The following is a 25,807-nucleotide window of genomic DNA, read 5'->3' as shown; positions in this document are numbered from 1 at the left end:
CCTTTTTCTTATCATGAAAGATATTGTCTTGAATCTGTATGATTAATTTTACCCATTCTTAAGGATAGAAATCATGAATTACATTTGAGGTTTCCATTTATGATCATTTTCTCTAAAGAGGGATGGTTGGAAAGAAAAGGAAGGGTGCATGTCTGCCTGCGTCCCTGCGTGCGTGACTCAGACTCCATATGTTTACATATTACTTTACAAATGTATGTGTTTATAGGACAATATATTGTCTCTATCGAGTGATTTATTAAAATAACTTACAGTTTAAAAAATTATTAAGTTCATAGTCCAAACACGTTCATCTAGCCTACTTTTGATATATTTCTTGTTGAGTTCATATGTAAAGGCTATACTTTTTGTAACATACCTTAATAATTTCGACTGCTGCTGCAGTCTTCTTCACATGATGTTCCTGTGACATGCTCTTTATTCTTGTGGGTGATAGCCTTTACATATGAATCAAAAAAATTTAAGTTGTTCCTAAGCTTTTGTGAAACAATTTTGTTTGCTTTCCTGATTTAAAAAGGGGGGGGGGGTGCCAATAAAGGGGCCCACAAAGCAGCATTGCATCGTCTCCTGCCTATTATTAGCACGGCCTGTGATAGAATTACAAGGATCTGATGGTGCATTACCAACTGCGCAATGATTGTTTACACATCGGCGTTTGTGTTTCCTTCCTCCTCTATACTGTCTGTCTCCAACCTGCTCAGATGGAGAAGACCTGCTGCTGTCTTGACATTTGACGACCAATCGATACACCTATGTGACAGATCTCCTCCTACGACCTGAGCTAGGCCAAGTGCACATTATATCAGATCACATTCAGTCTGCTGTTGCTGCATTGGTTCAATATGTCTGATACCCATATGGATTCCCACAGACTCGTTATCAGCTGTGATGGTTGAAAACGACTCTGTAAGAATCTTAAGCTGAAAGAAACAATGATGCAAAAGCTTGTTGCAGGGCGGCCAGATGGAGCGATGATTACTGCTGAGGAGAAGAGATGGGAGAAATCATAAACTCCAAAATTAGAAAGAAGGATAAAATGATGGGAGATGGTGAGAGGAGGGGGGAGGGGGTATCTCTTCATGAACATCTCAAAGTGTGTTTGTGTGTGTGTGAGTATGTGTGTGGAAAAGAGATGAAGAGAGAGACTGACAGGCAGAACTATATGAGTTGATTAGTTTCCTGCTGACTTATTAGGATGCAGATTAGCTGCATTGAGAAACATCTGGGAGCTTTTCTCAGGCCCACATACTCCCTTCTCCTCTCCCAACCCCTCACCTCCTTTTTCATCTCTTATCCTCCCAGATCAAATCCAGCTCTCTCCTTTCCTCTCTCCACATCTCCTCCTCTTTCCATTTCTCTCCTCTTGTTCTCCCATCTTTTCTTATTTAGCCTCTTTCATTTCCTCCCCTCTAACCCTTTCAGCCTTGGTTTTTTATCCCACTCTCACCTCTCACCCTGCCTCCCGCCTTGTTTCTCCTCGACAAACGTCTTGTTTCCTGTCCTCCTGCTTCCTCTCCGCCCCCCTCAGTCTTGTCAGTCAGTGCTGCCTTTTATTCCCTCTTTTCATTTCATTCAAATGACAACGCAGAGATTTACATGAAGTCTTTCAGTGTGGCTCTGTCGTCCGGAGGAGGATTTAACTGGAGGCTGCATATTCAGATTTTGGGGAATTCTTCTTTTCTGCTGCAACACACAAAGAAGGCTGAGTGGGAGTGCCTGCTCTCATGTTTGTTAAAATAGTATCCTGCTCCAGGTTATGTTGACAGTGGATGTTGTAATAGCTCGGCCTGCTAATGTGACCACAAGCAGCCCTCCAATACAAAAACACTGCATATTATTATTATTATTTATTACTACTGTTGTAGGTTCTACCCTTAGTGAGAAAAGCAGCTTGTAGTTGATGGTCACTGTTCTTCTCGCTGTAATTAAGGTGGGAACTTTAACATTTATCTTTCCAACAGCAGCAGCAAGGCTCCAGTGATACACCCTGAGAGAAGTCAGCTTAAATCAATTTCAAATTTTATCAGGTTCAATTTTATTAGTGTGGACCCCATCCACTGAGAATTGAGGTAGCTGGAAGGCCGACCAATTAGCAAATTATGGGTAGTAGTTTAGAAGATGAAAACAACAGGCAGCACCTAATTTTGAATTAGACTTGGGCACGATATTTGATTTATGGCTCTGAAGGCTAATCCAATAGCCTGCAAATTAATTCTACTCTGCGGCCACTGACAACACTCCTGACCCAGGCACAGTTCCACCGAGTCGGGCCTGGCTACACTAAGCAGAGGGGAAGATTGTGGGCTGGTTTTTAAGGCTTTAATGGCATTGGCCATTATGAACCAGTGATGCAAGCCAGTCAATTATCTTTTACAGCTGTAGGAAGTTTTACAATGTTGTCACACCTGCTGGCCTCAGAGGAGGACAAGAGACTGCTCAGTATTTTATGTGTACAATAATTATTTTATCAGTTAATGATAAAGAAGGGGGTGTGTTCTCTCTTGATAATACTTTGGTTGCTTCTATATAAAATTGTACTAGATTTGCAGACCTTTCCGCCTGCTAACAGTGGTATTAAAGTTAGCTGAGACCACAGTAAATTGCTAAATGTGATTCATAGCTGTAATATTATGTTTGGATGGAGCAAAGGTGTATTCTCTAGACATATAGCCTCCGTGAGGATCTTAAGCCCTATTCTAATTGATATGGCCAATTAATGTGGTGGTCACATTGCATTTGTAGTGTTCATTTGAAAGTGAAACACAGTGGAAGCCACTGCCAGCTGTTCAGGGACAGTGAGCATACAACAACACTTTAATGATGTTACTCAAAGTGAACACAGAGCAGGAGACGCTCCCTCTGGGATCCAAACAGCAGCGCGGTGCCTCATCTTACTTACACTTCGACCAGACAGTCGCCATTAAAGCCATAATGTCTACTAGGGGCAAATAAGGATATTTTCTTTTAGTTTTTAGTCAGGCACTGATGAGGCAACCAGTTTTATGGGAGACATTTTGTTAAGTGACAGCTCTTTATTGGAGAGCGTTTGTAATAAAATCTAAATGTTTCATTCTGCAGAAGTCTATCAGGCAGAAAAGCAGAACCACTGTTAATGTGCAGAGGCTCTCACACACGTACAACACATTCACACCACATGTAGAGATACTGTGTAGATTATCCTCATAACATGGATTACTTAGCCATTAGCAGGTGGTCATTACTGGAGCTGCTATTTCTATTTAAAAGCGGATGTCAGTTCACTGTCAGTCACTCTGCAGTGTGTGGATGCAGCCATGTGCTGTGCCCATGCATGTCTGTGAGCAGCCCTGCGGTCAGCAAAAGCATCCTGAGGACAATGAGAAGTGATGAGCATCTCAGAGCAAATGTCGCTCAGTTGTCATGTCGTTGTGCTTGTGTGTCAGTGTGTTTGCATGTACAGTGTGTGTCTGTTTGGCTCCGGCTGACTCGTAGCCACTAGCGCTAAGACGGTATGTCATGTTCCCCTGTCAAGGTCTGCTCATCACATTTTTCTCCTTGTGTGTGTGTGTGTTTGTGTGTATATGTGTGCAGTGCATGTGACGTCATCTGACCCAACAGCTAAGGACTGTGTTGTGACGTGTGCATGTGGTTACCATGGCTCCCCATAGTTTCTTTTTATAGAGGGCCAATGAAGTTGCAATTACAGGCTGTATTATATAAACAGAAACAAATTTTGAGTGAAAACGCATGCATGGAGAATTGTTTATTTAAGAGTGCAGTTACAAACATTTATTTCCCATGAAATTAGCTCGCTCTGCACCCAGACGACTATATTACTGTGTTTTTCTATCGGGAGAAAACGTTCTCAAAGAGCGTATCTGTTGCAAACTATGAAGGTTTCACGGTGCTCTTCAGTAACAGTGGGTGAAACATGTTCTGCTGCAAATTCAAACTTCCACACTTTAAATGTTGTGTTTGCATCAAAAATAATAATAATCATCCGACACAACAATGCTACACAAAAGGTTATGTACACAATTTATATCTGACAAAGCAGAAAAAACATGTTGATTTCCTGTTCTCCTTCTTTGCTTGCATGGAATGGAAAAGACCATAGGTCGTTTTTTTTTTTTTTTTTTTATCAAGGTTAGAGTATTTTCGTTTTTATTCAAATACAAAATAATTCAAGAGGTCAATATGTTCACTGCAAAGCCAGTTGATGAAAGCACAAATTTAATTCAGGCTTATTTTTCCACAACATTTCAAGCCTTGGCCTGACATGCATTAGAAAGTCGGATTAAATTATTGCTTGTACCCATGAATGAATGCTTAAAATTACAGCTAGCACTATTTATTGTCAGCACCTCCAACACACTCGAAACTAACACCTTTATTATCAGTAAATTAGGGAGCTTTTGCTGTACAGAAACAGGACAGAATACAAAAAATGGCAAAGTCTAACCCTCTTCATTTAATACATTATCATCCAGATTCATAGATGAGGTTGAAGGAAACTCTTATTCCACCAGCGTTCTGCTATGCTACCTCTAACATTTGACAGCAGCAATAACATTATGGCACACAGCCTATTAGTTTGTTCTGTGTAGACTACTGTGTAATATTGTATCTGTATTGCTCTCAACATCTTGACAGGCATCAGACCTGGTGGTGATCATCCCAAATGGTCCCCAGTTAAATATGAATTATGACTAACTGGCAGCTGCAGCTAAGATGTCACTAAAACTACACATGGTCAAACATGCAACACATATTAATGAGCAAAACAAGTCTGATCATTGAGCCTGGCCTGGTTATCATTAAAATAGGCACACAGAAAAAACACACAGTGAGCTCTGCAATTTTTAAAACGGATATTTCTTCCTCATCAGGCAAAAGCATCCACCATATTATTCAAATCCCAAGCTCTGGCCACATCTGATTTACTGACCATGGCACAAGATGCTGAGAGACGTCACCGAGACATCTCAGTTGTTATTTCAATTTTTGTTTTTTTGGAAAATGAGTGTTGTCTCTCATAATGTGTGACGGCCAGTGCATTTAAAACTTTGAAATAATAATAACAGGAATGGGCTTATTAAGCCTATCTGACAAGGCCAATTAATCCCTTCTTTGGGGATGTTAGTTTTTCAGCAGGAGACAGAAAGAGAGCTGAAGGTTCTAAAAAGTTGCTTGTTTACGCCAAATCCTTTGAAAGAATAATGACCTCAGCCATACCAAACAACGTTGTAAAACACTCAATCATGCAGCATTTGGCCGGCCAGCTTCCTAACTTTATCACTCATTGAGTCCGTCAGTCAGGGACGCACCCACTTACAGGACTGGTCCCGCTGTGGCGGTCCAACCCAGACAAGAAAATAAAGAGCTGACACTTTAGCGCAGACTGTTGATGGAATGCTCCTTGGTGGCTGAGTCGTTGATGAAAACACAAACACACACACACACAGACCCGCACACAGACCAGGTTTGTCCTCCACTCGATTAGGTTAGTCCTGCGAAAGAGCTGCCATGAGTCTTAATATGTGTGTGTGTGTGTGTGTGTGTGTGTGTGTGTGTGTGTGTGTGTGTGTGTGTGTGTGTGTGTGTGTGTGGCTCTTGTATCAGCAAGACTTGTATCTCTGTTGCCCAGAGATTGTGTGAGAGCTATTCCAGGGATCTTGTTTTAGCCATGGAGGAGTTACGGTACATACCTACATACATGTCAACCAGGGATTGAATCTAGAACAAAGCGGCCTCATAGAAGAAACACGAGATTCTCGTTTCCTCTCTCTGATGAATGTTGTGACAGCCTGGACACACACACACACACACACACACAAATAGCTTCCTTGACACAGACTCATCTGGAGCGACGTGGTGCCCATTGAGTTGTGAAGGACTTCTGCATTCATGCAGTTCATGTCTATCTTTCCTTTCTCTTTCTTTTTATGCATCACTGAATTTGTGTCGTGAAACTCTTAAGCATGCGGTTCCCTTCTTGCAATTAATCTTATAAATGTTTCCATTGCCTCACAAACTGAACATTCAAGAGTATCTAGTGGGTTAGAGTAGATATTTGATGAAAAATTTCTCCTCTCTGGTTTTAATTTTGGACTTCATTAGGTGTTGTATATTTAACTAAACAGCAGACAGAAAGTTTAGCATGAGAGACGGCTGCTCTGACAGTTTTACTTCCATTGGGATTCCAAGCGTGATTTAGCTGTATGACATAAAGACTGGAAAAATAAAAGCTCACAAAAACCTGGTGTTTTGTTTTCTGTCGCCAAGACACAGATTGCTGTGCAAATCAATTCCCCTCAAATATGTTCATTTAGATTTCCAGCAAACTCCTCTGGCTTGTTTCTTAATAAAAGAGACGATCCTGACAGTCGCCTCCTGCTATACGGAGTATTTGTATTCAAGCTGCATGACATTGTTTGTTCCCGTTGGCCCTTTCATGCACTGACATCCTTCTCCTTCTCTGTGGCGGTTTATAAATTGAGGAGACATTTCCCATCAGGATGTACAGTTATTTTAACGAGTTCACAGTTTGTGTTAAAGCCCATGGAGAAGCAGAAACTCTTCTGGGAGGTGAATTTTCACATATTTATGGTTTCTTAACTGACCTGTTGGCCATAAACACATACAGTAAGGAGAGAAAACAACTGAGTTGAGGATAGCTACACTGTGATCTCTTACATTTACAATGCAGCAAAATGAAACGAAAAGAGTATTGAACAAAACTTGTAGCAGAAGAGATATAGGAGTCCTGTTGTAGCATTTGTCCTATGCGCAATGTTCTCTCCAGATAATCCCAAATGAGACCGACTCCAAACAAATGGCAGTGTAATCCCTCTGTGTCATTGATTTACAGTGTCGGTGACAGTGGTGCCTGTAGCCTGACCTCAAACAGCATGAGATTCAAACAAGTGATGAATAATCTGATCCCTATGATTTATTGATCATCTGTGTCCTTCACAGATGACTTTGGTCCAAAGCCTGTGATGTGATGATGCCGTAGTTGCTCAGAGTTGATGAGCAGGATAATTACATGCAAGCGCTGTTTCTTTTTTGACCATTTTGCTGCAGCAGGTCAGAGCTCCTTTGGGCTCCTAAAGGCTTTCATCTTTTTCAGAGGCAAATACCTAATGATTTCTATTTGTCAATCAGTTTATTCAACTCGACTTCCAGCTTCCACAATAGTCAGAAGCAACTTGAGCGACTAACCGCGCCTCACGTTTCTGCAGTCGGTGAATATACAGTATAAAGACATAATTGAAGATTTTATGTTCTCATTAAATGATGAATAGTCTGTCATCACGGCAGGCCTCTTTTGATATCTTTGAAAACATTTTGTAGCATAAAGAACCACTCAGTTTTCCAGAGCACCAATGTGATTACTGAATGTGCTTTGAAAAGTCATGTTAAATGATATCAAAACAAGCAGCAGCTGATTTGCAGTGTGGTCAGCAACGGTCAAGGAATACATGTTTGTCTTTGATGGGAGCTCCATCTGAATGCCACTTGAGACATATTCTTAATAAGCTTGTGAACTTCAAAGCAGAAAATAGGCTTTTGCCACACGTACACCATTTCTTTTGAAATCAAAAATCCTCTTGTTTATGCACACAACGTGGTGGCAGAACGGCTGCCATATAAAGGAATCACAGTACAAGAAAATGGTGCAATGCGGTCAACAACCCCAAGCACTACTACACAACTACAACAGCTATTGGTGGAACTGTTTAGCAGGTGCAATGTTTGCCAAGTTCACCAGAGGGTGGTTTAGGGTGTTAGCATGCTAATTAGCCTTGAACACAAAGTACAGCTCAGGCTCAGGATTGTACAGTTATTTGGTTCTTTCCGTTGCTACTCGTAGCTGTAAGTTCAAAAGATCATAGTGAAACTGAAGGTGATTGTCACAGATTGCGCAAAAGCATAAAGTTGAAGGTTTGTGTATTGTGAATGGCTTCCTTCACATCACAATGTGAGCAAAAGAGAAAAGAAATTAAGTGGGTAAAATTGTAAAAAAGTATTGTTTCTGTGCTGACAGTAGCATCTGAGAGATGTCAAGAATTGACACTTGAATTGAAACGGGAGCGTGTTTTTTCTATCAAACAGCACTCCTGATTTAAGTACAGCACAGTTCTCTGACTATTGTTAAAGGTGTGGAGGCAGAACCATGGTGATGAGGTGTTGAGAAAGGTTAAATGTGGTCAAAAACAATATGGGAGTTATGAAGCATGTTGGATTGTGACTAGTTTGATCTTTGTCATGTAACAACAAAGATTTCACAAATGACTTTTATTTAGTACAATAGCCCGTATATGAAACAGCTTTGACATTCTGTCAAGTCTTAAATAGTGCTGCACTGCTCACTTGTGTTCAGATGGGTCATTGATGCTCTAGATATTTGTAATTAACCTGTGTGGAAAGTTAATGATGATGGAGTGCAGAGGCTCTATCTGCCCCGCTGTCTATACAATGGGACCAGGGCCACTGTGATGTTCCCTTTGAATAGGTGCACTGAGTTTACTGCTGTTTACTACAGCACTGGGTGCAGACCTTATTAACGGGGTATTGGGCTTCAGCGTGACTCCATCAGGCAAATCAAAGCAACCTAGACCCAGAGCCCTATTAGTATGCTAATAAAGTCACTTCTCTAATGACTGATTAGCAATTCAGCGGATTTTGTCCTCGCTTCGCTTGTACAGACAAATAAGTGAAATACTTAGTGTGCTCGTACACACGCACACGCAGTGCTAATAGTTTACACATTTATTTTTTATGTCTCTCACAGCTAGCAATTTATTTATATCACTGCCTCCCTCCCACCATCCCTCCCTTTCTCCATTCTTTGATTTTTTTAATGTCTTGTCCACCTCACAAACAGAAGAGCCGATTAGATGGTATGATATACAATGCAAACATTAGGTAACACTCAAGCACAGTTAACAAAAATGAAAGTGTTTATGTTCTAGCTGTCACAAGAGTGGACACGGTGCAGTTTGATTCGTGTGTATACAAAGTTTATTTCTATGTGTGAGTTTGACTGCTTGATGTTTGATACATGTTGATACAGATTGCCTCAGGGCACAGAAACAGCAGTGTGTGTCAGTGTGCTGGACATTATATGCTGAACTTCACATCTGACCTTGGCATCTTTATCTTTCTCAGTGCTCAGCGGCCTCTGCTCCAACGACTGTCCTGAAGAAGTAAAGGTAAGAAATCTGTCCTTTGGTTTGTCCACTTTTCTAATGGAGCAGTCACAAATAGAGTACTGTGTGATAAAATAGTTTCAAATCTGTCCTAACAATTGACCGGTCTGGCCAGGTGTGTGTCTCTGTCTACTCTGTGTGCACATGGCACTTACGTTCGCATGTGTAAAACTTTATCCTCTTCAGAATCTGTATTCAGCAGTTTTTTTAGCAGAGAAACAGAAGAATAGGCTGAAATATCACAACTGCAGCTGGACCATGCAAGGGGAGGATGAACTGCATGAGAAGTATCTACCTTTTACTAGAATAAAATGAAAACTATAAAGAGATAGATTGATTTGCACCTGCTCATTCTCCTCCAGCTGTCCTGCTTTGTTATTGTCAGCACGTAACAGTCCTTCATTATATAAGTGCTCTATGTTGTTTGGCATGTGCTCATACGTTTCGCAATCAATTGCATTTTCTTCAAAAGTACCCATCTCTTTGTTTAATTAACAGCAGTTCTGTTGCTTGTGGGTATTTATTATTCATACTATTATTTGACCATGTGGTCTCTGCTGGGTGTCTTGGTTGTACTGCACTGCCATGACAAGGCCAACTGGTATTGGATTGGTGCATGTGAACCTTTGACTGAGCTGAGTAAGACCTCTCATAGAGGCCACAGCTTGAGCTTGGTCACTCAAGAATTTCTTTTTCGCTAAGAAAAGCTTAATCAAAGAAGCCGAGTCAATACATCCTTAAAATACACAGAAAGAGAGGTATCAGCAAATGGTTACATTTTAGACATTTTGTATTGCTCCTTCAGAGAAAAATGTCTTACATCAAAAGCACATTGAAGACTATTGAAATCCATATCCGACAAAGCTATTGCACCACTTTATCTGCCATACTCATTTTGCTGCTGGGTCCCTCATAAGGTTAATTTGGCTAAGTATCCTATAATAAAATATGTTCATCTCCATGACATTATCTGATGGCTGTAGTCACTAGATTCACTGTGGAGTAATACCCATTTCAGACAGCTAATGCATGTAGGCCTACCGTATGACAGGGTCGATCAACTTGTCTTCAACTCACATTGAAGCCTTTCATATAAGAAAGCTGTCACACTAGTGCTCACTGTTGACATGTCAAACTCCACTTCACAGGATAGTTTGTATACTTCATTGTATACAGTGAATAACATCCAGTAATTAACAGATGAAAAGTTGATTTTCAGTTTTTCATCTCTTCTGCTCACCCTCTCTCTTGCTTTGTATATTAGCAAGTAGGTTAAAACAGCAACAACACATTAATTTCCCTTCTTGGTAGCAGCCTGACAGGAGGAGGCTACTGAAGGTGGGTCAGCTGATATAGTACATTAAACAGACCTTCAGCGTGTGTGTCATGCTTTACTTGTATCATAAACATGCCTTCTTATGTTGTGCACTATATACATGTAGCAGTCACATGGGACCATTTTTTCATAAAACACTTAGTTTTAGCAAAGATTTTTCAGTACGGCATGAGGGGTATGACACATTTCCAAGACGACGCCGGGAGATACACCTGCAGTACAAATTGCTGTGCAAGCAACCGATGGCACATAAATGTTAGTCATTTGGCATTAATAAGGATTTTATGTTACACTCCATCCCGTGTCTACATAGAACTGATATCATGACCCCGTTCTTCACAGTCAAAAAATAACTAGTATGCAGTTTGTCCACTAACATTATCGTTATTGCTGATTTGCACAACAGTTCCACATCGTTAATGTAATCATTTTCATTTCTGATGTGACGTCAAGTATGAACTGAATAATGTAAGAATGAAAAGAGATTTAAAATGTCAGTGAAATAAATGATACACCTGATATCAAAATACTGAGTGAAGCTTAGAAGGAATGAGGAGCATCAGTCAGTATCAGTCGGTCCTCTGCTGCTGCTGTGATTCACTGCCTGCAGTTACTGTTACAGCTTTCACTGTCACTTCTTCATAACAATTCATTATAAGCATAATCAGCTTGCTGTGGTCTCAACGTGTCACTTTTCAAGATGCTTGTTGAACAGGTGGTTTGTTAAAGTGTTAAAGTATTGGCCTGTGGCAAAGTGACTAGAAATGATCAAATAGAACATCAGCATGTGCCTGTAAATAATGAGGCTGTGTTGGTTCACTAGAAATAAAGATGGGAAACACATCTTTGTAGTTTAAGGTGTCACAGTCTGACTCGAGTCCAAGTGAAGTCACTAGTTGCTGATGAGGTCTGTATTGTTTTTCATGTTGAGTCTATAAGTGCTTCACATTATGAGTCTGACTTGAGTCCATTTCCTGTCACTCAGCTCTGTTCCTCCTGTTGCTTTAAGCACCTGTTGCTCATTCTGAAGAGCCAGCATCAGATGCAGGTGCGTAGGTGGATGGAGGAATCTGACAGGAATAAAGTGGCCAATAGGATTCCCCCTTACACAACCTTTCAGCAGCAGAAAGCCCTCTCCAAAATACATTAGGTCTGGCATCAACAAGAGGCTGTTGGTATTGGACTTGTTTTGGTTTTTTCTGTCTGTCTGCTCCTCCACTCGCTTGCTGTCGAACTGAAGGGAATGATAAATGCAGTAGACGAGTGGAGCTCGTGGCTGTTTCTACTCCTCTCCTCTCCCATCCATCAACCCCCGTCTATCTTTTCATTTTATTCTCCCGCTCCTTTCCTTCTTAGTCACACCTCTCTTCTGCTGTCTTTCTTAGCCTGCTCCTCTCTACCTCTCCCATCTCTCTCTCTCTCTCTCTTTTTTTGACCTCATTTCTATTCCTCTCTCACCCAACTGCTGAGTGTCACAGCATAAAGGGCCAAGTCTCTGCTGCAGTGTGTATGTTTTCCGCGCGTAACCGTCTCCTGATTAGATGATTTAAAGCGAAGGATGGCTCATCAGATCTCTTCATTAGTTGACATCCTTTCGTAATGAAGAGATAAGACAACCCCTCTGTATCCACCCACGCAGACACACAGCCGTCACTCTCATTTATGCTCAGTCAGATCCAAGGCAGCTAAGTCAGACATTTGCCATGTCACCCAGTGAAAATAAAACAAAAAGAAAAAGTGCTCAAGGTCACCGTGGCGACAACATGCCTGTCTCTGTCTACCCTCTCCTGCTTTTGTCTTTCTGTGTCACCCAGCCCCTTTTTTCTTTTTTTCTTTTGCCCTCGCTGACAGACAGCTGATGGGAAGAGGTATTTGTAAGATGTCAACATTTGTCAGCTTTTTTATTTATGCTTGCATGTGTGTTTCTTTTTCTTTTTTTACAGCCTTTTGGTGTTAACCAGCCAGGTCCTTATGTCATGTACACCACTGTGGACTCCAACGGCTACCTGAAAAACGCCTCAGGTAAGTTCTTTGTTTTGGTTTTTTTGTTATTTTGTATCTCTTTCTCTTGTAGCTTTTGCTTTTTATGCCAAACCACCCCGACTACATGACAGCTAGAAAAAAATGTCCCTGCCTGTTTTTATTCATCCACTGTACATCAGGCTTCTTCTAAAATTTTAACCGCCTAACAGTGACAGCTGTCCGAGTCTGATGTCTGAACACTGCAGGGTTCGTTTTGGGGGATCTTAAGAAAGTAGAAAAAAAGAAGAAGGGTGTATTGATTTTATTTTCTTGTTTTTTTTATTTTTTATTTTTTTTATAAATGAGAGAATAGCCTCTATCCCTCAAATACAAAGGCTAAGGCAGAAAGGGCAGCTAAAGAAAAGACATGAAGGTCTTTCTAAAGATTGCTGTAACTGAAAGGAAAATGAATCACTTTGATAAGGCTGTAATCCTCACACCATGATGCTTCTGGGGTGATTTGCTAGTTCACACATTTTTATCTGCATTTTAAAATAATTTTTCAGCATTATTATTATTAGAGGCTGACTTACTTTGTTAGTTCTACAAAAGCAGGGCATCACTCACATTTGTATTTCTAAAATGTTGTAATATAACTAAATATTGAATAGGAAAGATGATATTTTCCATCCACAATCAGCTTGTCCATCAATCAAATATGAATCCTGAGGAAACGGCAGGCTATCACAGAAAAACACACCAAAAGCTTGTAAAATACTGGAGAACTTTTCCTCAGTGAAGCAGCACTCAACAGGCTGTAACTTATTCATTTTTTCCTTCTGATATAAGTCTGAGGTAAAATCTCCAGGACCAGTGATTTAGTTGCAATTTAAGATTTAAAAGATCTTCAGTTTTGTTTTGCAGGACTGCATCGCCTATGGTTATGTTTGTGACTTTTTGAAATGATGACAATAACGATGATGATGGTGCATGGAGTTGGGTAGGACAGGATGATGAGGAGCACTGGAAGTAAATTGTGTTTTTTAAAATTTCAATCCCATGCTTCATGTACTCTCAGAGGGCTGCTCCTTCTGTTATTGTTATCAGTCCTGTCAAGTAAACATCTGGCTGTGCTCTGTGCTTCTGGGTATTAAGCAGGTCTCACACTGTAAGTAGTGTGTTTTGGTGCCAGTTCACCCTCTCGTGTGAATTATGACTCGTATTTTTGATTGTTATGTTGTAACCTGCAGGTTCACTGTGTCTCCAAAGGACGAGAAATCTTTGCAACCATTGAGCCCCTGAACCATGTAATACTGCTTCACAATAACAAGGAAGACAAGATCCATAGATGGATGCATAGAGATGTAGGTAGAGGCATTTAGGACAGCCCTGCTGTGCTGTATTAGCTACAGTTAACCTAGTTGATGTTACATTGTGGAAAGGACAGAGAGCTGGATGAGGACAAGTTGCACTGACAGCCTGAGGTCAGGGATATATATAGCCTGTGTGTGCATGTGTTTTTCTGTGTGCAGCATAATCCCACTTTGTCAGATTCCATTGTTTCATTTATCAGTTGGCACAGTTGGAGTATATACATATTTTAAGAATTAGTCGACAGATCACAGTTTAATATCATTATTATTTCACCACCATAAAACAGCTTTAAACTCCTGGCTATGAAACAGCACTGAAACGAATCCTCCAGTGGCTGCAGACTTTTCAGTTAGGTGCTCTGAGTCCAAGCCCAAAGCAAGTGGACAAAATATAAACACTAGCCAGCCTGTATTTAGTTGTCTCACACCATGATGAAACACACAGTTTCATTCCCCTGCCACACACTCCACTGGTTTAAAAATGTTTAGTTGAATCAATGGGCACGGAGAGAGAGAGAAACAGCGGAGAGTGAGGGAGGGCAGGGGAGAGTTATCACCACCTGCACCCACACCCACTGCAGAGAAGATGGAGGGTGATTCAGAAGCCCACTGAATGTGGAGGCGGTGACAGTTTTAAAATCGCACAAAAGTGCAACACTGGAAAGGGTCCAGTGATGTTCATCTGCCTTTGAATTTCTCAACAGAGATCATTTGTAGAATTGCCTGAAACATTGGCAGCTGTTTAAATATGTAAACATTTCATTGCGTCTGAGCCTTTAAGTGCTTTACAGTCTTACATCGCCAGAGGTATGTAGAAACCCACCTTCTGAGCATTAACACGTAGCCTTTGCTCTTCCAGAAAGGTTTTCCATTGCATGTTGGTTCAGTTCAGTCACAAGAGCATTAGTGGAGTCTGCCATACGGTCAGTGTTACAGTTCATCCACAAGAAGCTGAACTGTATTGATGTTAATCTGCAGAGGTCAGTCAGGCTATACAAACTAGGAAAACCTTGTCATGTCGAAATAACTACAATACCTTCCCTGCAACATTTTGATAAACCAATAGTGAGTGAACAGGGGGGTCTACTTATCTCTGTCCAGATGTTTGGTACAAACTGTATACTGTATATTTGGGTATATTCTGCAGTTTGGTCTGTTTTTTAAACATGAAGCTGAAATGAGCTGAAAACCTTTTCTTCAACTGATATGTCGCCTTGGCATCTATTAAATAAGCCTTTCTCATCTACCTCCTCACACCAGGATGAACTCAGAATTTTACATCTCAGCATCTGAGTGAGCTTTTACTGTAGAAACGTTGGTCTTAAAATGTTGTAATGGGAGGAGTGGCAGGCAGGGCCAGAAATACCTCATCCAATCAGTGCAGTGCTTTATAAATGTGTCTGATGCTCCACAGGAAGCCTCTGAGTAGGTCATCCATGTTGCACACAAAGATCATTTAAAGACTTTTAATGCAGGTGTCTTATCTTTCACCGTGATGCAGTCAGTTAAGTTCAGAGAGCAAATGTCTTGACCTTTTGTCCGTTCAGCTGATACATTTTTTTTTTTCTGGAGGAAATCTCCAGGTCTCCAGAGTGCCTTTATGTTCCTGGTTCAGTGAAGTTTAGTAAGTGGAATCCCATCTATTTAACATTATAATATCCTGGCATATTACAGTCTGCCCGTCATAACTCCAACTTATTTTTTCAGTTTGGGTTTGACTCATGTGCGGAGTGAGAGCGAGAGAGTAGCCAAAGGCTTTGCCAGCACAACTCCCAAGACCCCTCATTTAGCAGCAGCAAAGTGCTGCCCAGGAGCAGGCTTCATGTGTGCATGTGTGCGTGGGTGTGTGCCCGTGTGTGTGTGTGTGTGTCTGCGTGTCTGCGTGTGTGTGGTGATTTAAAGTGTATTTATTCTGTAGCTTGTAGCTCGGGGAACAGCCAGCGAGGACTGCCAGAGATGAGCAATGATGGGGTGCACACAAACACACACATACACACACACACACACACAATGTCTGGGCTTCTCCACTGGGGCCCAACGATCTTCACTTACCCTTCACCCTCCTGAAAGGAAGAGACAGAGAGGAAAGGGGAGATTATAATATGCTGAGAGATAGAGACAAGGACTGAGGAGGCACAGAATGGAGCGATGAGAGAGGGATGAGTGGTAAAAAGAAAAGGAAGGAAATAGGTCAGAGGAGATTGGGGGGTGGTGGGATGGAGAGAAGAGTTAGAGATTGTTTAGACGTGGAGAAAAGCAGAACTAAAGGACAGTACATACTACACATACACACACTACTACACTTCCAGAACATAATGTATCTATATATACACTCAGATAATGTCACTACCAGATCTGACAAGTAAAGGTCAACAGCTACACTGACAAGGTTTTCCACTGCCATAGCTCTGCTTTGTGTGTCTGTGCCACTGTGTATTTGTGTGAGTAATGCATACTGCATGTGAATCTATGTGCACTGTACGTGTGTGTGTCTGTATTTGTCTAAACTCACATATATTCTTCAGCCTATACACAGTAAGTTGTGCTGCATGTAAGTATGCACGAGTGCACTGCGTACCCCGACATCTGTCTCCTCGTGACCTTGTGTGTGTGTGTGTGTGGGTGTGTGTGTGCATATGCGCTCCAGACAGTGGTGTGCCCGGCCCCTTACTAAGCAGCTTGGATGGATGAGCGTGGACTGTGATTCTGACAACACCACGCCTCATTATCAACTAACTCCTGCTGAGACAGAGAGAGAGGGAGAGAGACAGGTGGGGTGGTGAAAATGAATAGTTGTAGTTATTCATTAACAGCCTTTTTTTTACTCCTCGCTCTCTGCTCCTCCGTGGACACTCTCTGAGACGCTGACAGAGGAGAAACACCTCTGTGTCTCAACCCACACATGGTCATCTAAGACCATTTATCTTTAGACAAATAGGGTGTTCAGTGTTCAAAAGTAACATGTGACTTTAAATGACAAAAGTTAGATTATAATTAGATGAGAGGCCAGATTTTCTTATCACAAGCACAGATATTATTCAGAAACAATAACTGCCAATCATTCACAAACAGGTTTCTCCTAAAAGCAGCGGTCAGCCCAGCCAGAAAAAATGGCTTCCTTTTGCTTAAAGTAATCCCACTGCTCTGAATTTATCACTTAAATTGAGTTTGTTGTCACCTTTAGTATGTCTGGCTTCTGACTCACAGGACAGTAAAACAAATCACCCTGTCTTTAAAGGTAAAACAAGAGGAAAATAACCTCTGCTTTATTGGCCACTATCAGGAGTGATGATGAAGCAGAGTAAAAACATCATTTACAATGAGCTGCAATACTTTTTCAGCCTCCTGCAATCCAGTTTTCCATAACCAAAATATCAGAGACACTATCTCGATGTTCTTTTATGATATGATGTCAGGAAATGATTTTTAAATATGTATTCAATTCTAAATTTGTTTGCACTGTTATTGAGCTATGATTCAAATGTTTTGTACATTGTCACCTTGGGGAAATTCTTCAGTTTAAAGAGGAACTAGGCAGGATTTTTCACGTGGCTATGCTACATTTTTGCCTTAATTAAACAGCTCCAGAGTAATTGTGATAGTTAACTACATGACTTGTGACTTGTTACGAGTGAGAATGGAGGCTCTCTGCTTTGTGACTGGACTGGACCTGGACTTAGCCTCTCTCCTCTTTAAAATAAATCATAATCTGAATGTCACTAATATCTTAATGCATTTCCAAAATGAATAACTGCTCACTATGACTTGTGTTTTAGGCTACTTCTTGCTTTATCATCACACCTCTTTTCCCCAAGACTGTGACTCCACAAATTACTCACACATTCATTATATAGTGTTTTAGATACAATTTTAAAATGATGAAATAGCGGGGTGGCCTCAGTTGGTAGAGCACCCTCCCTATGTATTGAGGCTATAGTCCTCACTGCAGGCGACCCCGGTTCGAATCCCGCGCCGTGCGGCTCGATCCTGCGTGTCATTTACCCCCTCTCTGCCTCCTATGTCCTGTCTCTCTCTCAACTGTCCTGTACATTAAAGGAAAAAAAGCCCCAAAAAATATACTTTAAAAAAAAAGAAAGATAAAATAGCATTTTTTGCCCACTAATCTAAACTCAGTGACCCTAAATGAAGAGTGAAACAAGTCTGTCGTGTATAAAAGTACTCACCCCCTTGATTCAAAATTCAATAGAATCTCCTTTGGTAGCAGCAGAGCTTTGAGTCTGTCTGGTTATCAGTGTGTCATAGCAGCATCAGGGGTTAAGCTGCTACGCCACTGACATCCTCAGCCGAGGCCATCTGTCGTCAAGTGTTTTGACCCTTTACTCAGTGCGCTCTCAAGATGGTTCTGCAGTGGTGATCAGTCACTGTGTCAGTGGACACTCGCTCTGCAGCTGCAGAGATCTTCTGCACGGCTGTTCTGTGTATCTACCCTGTCGCCCCCCAGAGCAGTAAAGACCTGCCATTTCCACTGAGCTGGAAAGCCTTGACAATCTCACCTTGACTGTTTACCAGTCTGGCTGTCAGCAGTCAGCTGTCAAGGCGCTGAACTTTTCCTCCGGCACTGCCATTTATATGATGCTGATTGGGATCATTGGATGACCACAGGAGGATGTCATGTCTCCCTGCTGATGGTACACTGTTTGGTCATTTGATCCATTTTCCATCAGCAGCCATTTCACACTCTGTTGCAATGCTCGGCATGTCTGCGGTACGGTTCCAGCTGCTTCTCATGGACATAGGCTTCTGCTTGGTCATGTTGTTGTCCTTCCATCTCCATCAGCAGCATGATTGCAAGTTCTCTATGAACCTGGTTATGTCTCCAATTGTATCTCTCTTGGGTGAGGCCTACTTGGCAGGATGTCAGCTCATGCTCCAGCGTACCTTTCTGCCAGCACAGATTGCAGTTAGGCTTTTCTGCCAGCAACCATCTATGGAGATTTGCAAGGAATGGGAGGGTGTCATAGATGGACCAGAGAAGGAATTGGAGCCATAATAATGGATGCCTCCAGATATCACTTCATTTAAGGGTTCAGCTTTCATAGTCAGCCATTTTGCCAGTACAACCCAGACTTACTGCTTTAGAGTGGCACAGTGCCTCTTGCTCTGATCCCTCTCTGTGGGATGAGTCTTCTTCAACAGTCCTTTCTTGGACTTATGATGTAAGTTCTCAAGCCCCTGTCAGCGCTGGCATACAAGCCAGACAATGTCTTTGTACCCGAGTGCTCCCTCTGCCTGTGCTACTGCCTCAAGCTTGATTATAGCCTTGAGGACATGTTCATGCTTTCAGTTGTGGAGGGTCTGATCTCAACAGCATGACGCTGCCAGCACCATTTTTTTTACCGCAGGTATTATGGTATTAGCCAGGTGATTTATTTATTTAGTTATTTAATTTCTGCATTGCTTCTCTATTGATGGACTGCTGCTGCGATGGTCAATCATGTAGGTTCTTCTTCTTCTGTATAAGTGGTAGACTGACCACTCTACTGTTTTCTTTTTCACTCCAAACCAAGACCACTTTCCTAGTCGCTCATCATGGCCACATGTCCAATTTCTCAAAAGGGCTCTGGTGGTTCCGCACTTCTATTTCTATTTCACAATTATTAAGGTATTTTTTTGTTTGTTTGTATTCCATCAACTGCCTTCAAGAAGAGTTAATTTTGTGCATTTATTTTTAGCTGTTATAGCCTTTAATGCACCATAAGGACAAACAAATATATTTATGTTGTCAATTGTCATTACAGGTTATTGACCTAAGCATCAAAGCAGTAGCTTTTCTGGGAACTTATGGGGAACGTTTGTTCTACACAAGAAATTTTCAAAGCACTGAAAGTCACTCATAGAACTGTAAGGTCTTGTGCAATGAAAACAGTACTTGGACTTAAAGACACAATTCTTCTCTTATGAAAATGTGGTTCGTCAGACACACATTCACATAAACATATTAGATGAAAACCTTTCTATTACATTCACTTCTTTTGAACCCAGCATAATTGGCTTATAATGACACCAAGCTGCAGATTGTTAGCTGGCTTTGTCCAGAGAGTGCGAATGTGTCAATGATGCCACAGATTATTGTTCACAGAGAAGGAACCCTAGAAAAAAGGAAGAGAGAGAGGGGACATGAGAAAGAAGTGACAGGAAGTGGAACTACAGAGAGAGAGAAAAGAGTGAGTGCTCATAGGGAGGAGAATCATAACACACTCAGATCAATGTGGAGCTCTCTGCAGACCGTCCAATTAGGCTAATGAGTTCAGGGGATTAGGAATGGCTCGTTCACACACACTGAAAAAGCACACACACCACACACTCATTGTACATGCATACACAACCTTTAAAAAACAAACGTTCACCTGCAGCAACTCTCCCACAAACATGTTTATCATATCTTAACCTTTTAGACATTTAGAAGATCCAAAACAATGTTAGATACAGATTGAAATGGAGATTGTGTGTGTGTGCACTGAGTTGTGTTGACTTGTTCGTTCACTTGAAGCCACTCATGTTGGTTTTTTGCTGCATCATGCTGATGCCGCGAGCAGTGTCGTAAAAGTCAGCCTGTTGCACTTAACATCGCGCTGATCTATGGCCACAGTACTCAACTGTTCTCAGACCTCATCAGGTCAACAGTGAGTGTTACCCTATTCTCAAACCATTTTATTGCACAGTATATGGACGATTGGCTCGAAGCACACACAGAATCCACAATATAGGAGCGAGATAGGGGAGTAGGTGGATGAGAGAAATGAAAAGGGTTGGAAGAGGAAAAAATGAGAGGTTGCAGAGCACAACGCTGAAAGCATAGAGAAATGGAGAGGTGTGAAAATAGTGGAACGAAAGGGAAAGATAGAAGATGGGAGGAGACGAACACAGAGATCAGAAGAGAGGAGGGGAGAGAGAAGGAAATATTGAAGTGGTAAGGGGAAAAAAAGAGTGGAGAATTACTATTGATCAGGCTTAGCATGCTCTTTCTCTTCCCTGTTTTTCACTCTTTCGCCTCCCTCCTCTGCCTCTCCTTCCTCATCTTTTTTTTCCTCCACATCCTACCCTCTTGCTTTTATCTGTCTTTTTTCTTTTTCATTTCTCACCTTCTAATCTGTCTCCTCTGCACTTCATCGGTATCACATACTGTCCAAAGGCTGCCCAGCTTTTAATTTGTCACCACTGTTGTCCAGCTGTCTGTTGATCCGTCTGTAAACCTCCTTGTATTTCAGTGAACGAGATGCTTATATGTCTCTCAGTAAATGTTGTGCATTTTCACAGAGTCAACTAATCTAAAGGAGATACTTCAACATGTGTTTAGGCAGGCCAGCAGTGCTCTGCAGCATCTCAACATATGGATTCCAATCAAGTTCTCTAGAGACATTCATGCCCAGAGGATGAATACTGAATAGTTTCCACTTGCTTTTCCGGTAGTGATCATTATATCAAACCCTAACCCCCACCCCCCACCCCAAAAAAGGAAGCTCCTTATCCGCAGCAGGGCGGGCGCAGGTTTCCAAAATCGGACCCGTGCAGGACTCTGGGAAACATTGTACCAACATGCCAATATGTCAGACGCAATAGCATGTTGTTGTTGATGTGTCTTGTCAGCTGATGCCAAATTTGACAGCACGACCAACACTAAGATGATGAAGAGGACAGAAGAAAATCCATTGAAACATATAAAGCTTTGAAAAGAACAACCTCTCTTTTGACTGATGTATGAGAAAACCTAGCTTACAAAAACACTGTTTTTATTGTACATTTGAGTCTTTGCTGACAACTCCAAGTTAGTTTCACCACAGCTTGATACATTGACAATCTTGGTTGCACCGGTAAATGTAGAAGGAAACATTTATAAAACAGGCCATTCAACAGTGCCAGAGAAAATATTATTTTTGCCTACCATCAAGCTTCTACTTCTTTTTTGTCATGTTGTGTACTTTCATGTTTATTGTAGGATATTATTGAGTGGATGCTTCATGGTCATGGATGGAGAACAGGAAGCTAGGGGAAGCTTTAAATGTGGTGAACCTGCTATTTTGATTTTAGTAGTGGCAGGCTAGGGCGATGACAGCTGTCTGTCTGTTCTCACACAGACACACACGTGTCATTTCGGGTGTTGTGTGGACGCAGGTGTCAACATGCTTCGGTGCAGTAGAGAGGCAGCCAGGACAAAGCTAGATGGCGATGGCGAACTGCAAAGCCCTCTGGGTCCTCTAGCACATCACCACACACACATTCACACTCCCACATATAAGTTCACACACATTTCCCCTCCCAAATCAATGTGCAGAGCCTGACACCAGTGTATGGACACTCAAGGAGGCTCTCCAGGCAAAACGCACTGCATGTGTGTGTGCGTGCATGTACACTGTTCTGTTCCTGATGGCTCCTCCCTTCATCGCTGCAATTTGCTTCTTTTATCGCCATCAGGGGAGCAAATGGTTTCTATAGCGACAGGCACTAGGAATTTCTGTGAAACCATTTTTTGCTCATTTTTGAAGCCCTTGGGAGTGTGTGTGTGTCTACGTGTACATGTACGTGCATGTGTGTGTGCACACCAACTAATTTTCTGACCATATTTCATTTCTAAATGATTAAATGGGATCATGTTAATTCTCACTGTCCTACAGAGGGGTTTTTACCCAGTAAACAGACGTGTTACATGTTTACATACGTCCAAGTTTATCTATTTATTGTCTCAGAATTCCTCTCTCTGTCTCTTTCTGTGATCACCAACACACTTGACTCACTTTCAGCCTGATGTTACACATCATGTTGTCACCCTGCTTGTCTGCACAAAGGTGATAAAACCCCCAGACAGGACATGGTTTTACACGAGGGTACGTGTCATCAGGCCTCAGCAGATGGACACACAGAGACACATTAGGATGTTGCGGCTCCCTCATAGGCACTAATGTCCTGTCGCTCTCTAATATTTCTCACTTCTTTTCTTTTTTTCTTTTTTTTCATTTTGCCTCCTCGTGCCCAGAAGGAAGTAAAGTTTGTCAACTTCAATATCATGGAGAACCTCAATATCCCAAAACCCTTGATATTGTCCTCACTATCTGGCATCCTGCTGTGAGAGAAATGTGAACTGTGATGTGACAGTAAGCTAAATTATTTTTCACCTGGCATGAATAATATTAACCACTGAAGGTAAAATGTGATTCATATATATATTATATATTATTAATATATCCCAGGTCCACATTGCTTCATCTACAACCGTGTCACGGGCATATGCAGTGTTCTTAGTTTGTTTCAGTTGATTATGGCAGTTCAGTGATTCCAGACTTTTTTGTATTCATTTCACAAACTCAGCTATTAAGTACACATTTTCATCAATGTAAATTAAAAGCAGTTATAATTAAAATAGCTCACATGTTGACTGAAGCACCAGACACAGCATCCAGCAAGACTCAGACTAGCATTGAGATTTTGAAGGCAAGGGCAAACTAAGTCGGTGTCAGCAACACAGAGTCAGAGCATTTGAATGTATTTACAATTTATATAATTTAATATTATTACAAACTTTATCTAGCCTGGTCTTTGCACAGCCTCTAGAGTGCTGCAGTTTGCTTTGTCATGCTGATGAAACTGACTTTCTCTTTGCCGACAAGTGGCTTTGCAAAGATTAACAAAATTTAAACTTCTCTATGCAGTTTACACAACAACAGAACATGTTCTGTCCACATCTACCCGTGTCTCACAACAAACGTTTCATCATTGTTGCATTTCATTCAGGTCCAGAATTACTGAGATCTTTGGAGCTTCCAAGTTTGTTGTATTACCAAAAGACTTTAGATAAATGTTCATTAAGTGTGTGGATCAAAGACACTGGAATCCTGCCAATATCAGCTCTGAAGGCTTCTTTAGCCCACACAGTTGTTGTAGAAGCAAGGGAGCCTGTTCATTTCCCTTTTTACCATTATTGTCTTTTTGTTTTGCCTCAAAACCTTTAAACAGAGCTGCTTGAAGTTATGATTTATATTTGAAAGAGGAACTATGTGAGTCCAGTCGCTTTTCCGCTGTTTTGCTAACTCTCCTGTGCCTTTGTTTACAATGAAGCCAGCAAGAAATCAAGTATTAGAGCGGTACATAACATTATATATCATATACAATGTTACGACGTGTAGTTTCATCTGTCATAAACAAGAGATTACAGGTAATGGGGCGCATAGACGAGAGCTGGGACACCGGGGCAGCGGCCCCGATCTTGCAAAGTTGTTTTTCAGTCAAAAGACGCAATAAATTACACGCACGTCGCACATGGAAGGCAGAGAGCCTCCATTTTCCCACGTAACAAGTTGAGCCATTTATTAAACCATCAGTTACTCCAAAGCTGTTTAATGAAGGTAAAAATGTAAAACGGCAGACATCAGCCATGTCTTCCTTTTGATGCCGCACTAATAATAGCAGAAGACAGTCTCACCTGTTACAGTGGTAACGGTCATTGGGATGTTGGGCTCAGCACCGTGATAATCAGGCTCAGTCCACCAGAGTTTTGAGGGACAGAAACACTCACCTCAGGTTTGGGATTTGACAGCAACGGGGGGAAAAAATGGTCAGTTAGAGATGAGGAGAGCAGCTACTTATACGTCATTGAGGATATTTTATTTTTCTCTGACAGAGAGAACCAGTTTCTCTAGAAACCTGTGTGCGTGCGTGTGTGTGTGCGAGTGCGTGGCGACTGTTGGCGCTGTTCTGAATTTGCTTTGTCTCCTATGAGATGGATTGTGGGCTGTCAGTCATGTGTGCAGGGTGGAATTCTCTGCCAAGGCCTCCACTGGCTGTGCTATAGGGAGATAGGACAGAAACACTCAAAGACCCCCCTCCTACCACACACACACACACACACACACACACACATAAACAAGACAGAGACACTCCAATACACTGCTCTGCATAATACCCTCTATCCAGCCTCCCCATGTTGTGAAATGGCATTGCTCCAGCCATGGCCACATTTCCTAGCCGGTCTACACAGACACACACATTCACACACACAAACATACACACACACAGTGCTCAGCAGATGCTAAGCCATGGGCTTCCAGCCTGCGACGTAACCCTGCTTGATCCTCCATCATACGCACAGACACACACAAACTCTCAGACCCACTCCACCCTGGTGAGTGGCCGGGGCGCAAGCCATCCACCTCTCGCCGACTGACAGGGAGCAGCAGTCTGTCAAAAACATCAAACCAAGGCTGGATTAAAGGTCCATCCCCTCAAAGATCCTGTTCTGCCTAGCCCAATGGACGAGGTTCAGAGAACTGAGCGCCAATGGACTGATTTAAAACGGCTTCCCCTGCTGGATTCATCTCAAAGTAACGCTGTGACACTGCCGCTCCTTTCTGGGCTCAGGCAGTGCCCTTTAGTCTGTCTGTTATTTGATTGGTGGATAGCAAACAAAAAACAAATGACATTACCATAAAGACTACTTCATGGTGCATCATAAAAACAGGAGTGGGTGAAGGAGGTTTTGATACTCGTGGTATTACAGATGGCAAACCTACTTGTAAAAACTTAAACACAGCTTTGATTCCATGGAGATTTATTCTTTGCAACTTGCCTTCAACCAAACAGGCTAACAACCAGGTTTAACTTATTATTATATATTCAGTTTGGTGTCAATCTGATATGTACAAGAACAAAGAATAGTGAGGAGGGCTTTCTGGGTGTTTCTGGACTCGTCAGAAATCACTGCACGGAACATTTGAATAAAGGCACAATTTAGTGCACCATCAGAAATGTTTAAGTTGCCACTAAAATGCATGTGACATACCTTTATCATCTCAATTTGTATAAAATACGTGTTACAGTAGAGTCACAGTTTATAATTGACCTGGATTTATTGCCTGTTTCTCTTTTGTCCAGTCATGTTTACTCTGTATGAATATCAATTAACTGTGATACTT

General features: G+C 41.6%; 1 protein-coding gene across 1 annotated transcript in view; it reads left to right on the top strand.

Annotated features, from left to right (window-relative positions):
• The window catches only part of itfg1 (integrin alpha FG-GAP repeat containing 1), a 149,605-nt gene that overhangs the window by 107,153 nt on the left and 16,645 nt on the right, over nucleotides 1-25,807 (top strand). Inside the window, exons 13-14 of the mRNA XM_085767318.1 lie at nucleotides 9,172-9,215; nucleotides 12,492-12,570. Coding sequence (XP_085623444.1) covers nucleotides 9,172-9,215; nucleotides 12,492-12,570 — 123 coding nt within the window. The remainder of the gene's footprint in view (nucleotides 1-9,171; nucleotides 9,216-12,491; nucleotides 12,571-25,807) is intronic.

The sequence above is a fragment of the Trachurus japonicus genome, chromosome 3, assembly GCF_045865225.1.
Source record: "Trachurus japonicus isolate A0001 chromosome 3, Traja_1.0".
In the NCBI taxonomy this organism is placed as follows: Eukaryota; Metazoa; Chordata; class Actinopteri; order Carangiformes; family Carangidae; genus Trachurus; species Trachurus japonicus.
Note: the sequence above shows the minus strand (reverse complement) of the source record. Positions and strands in the feature narration are given on the sequence as shown.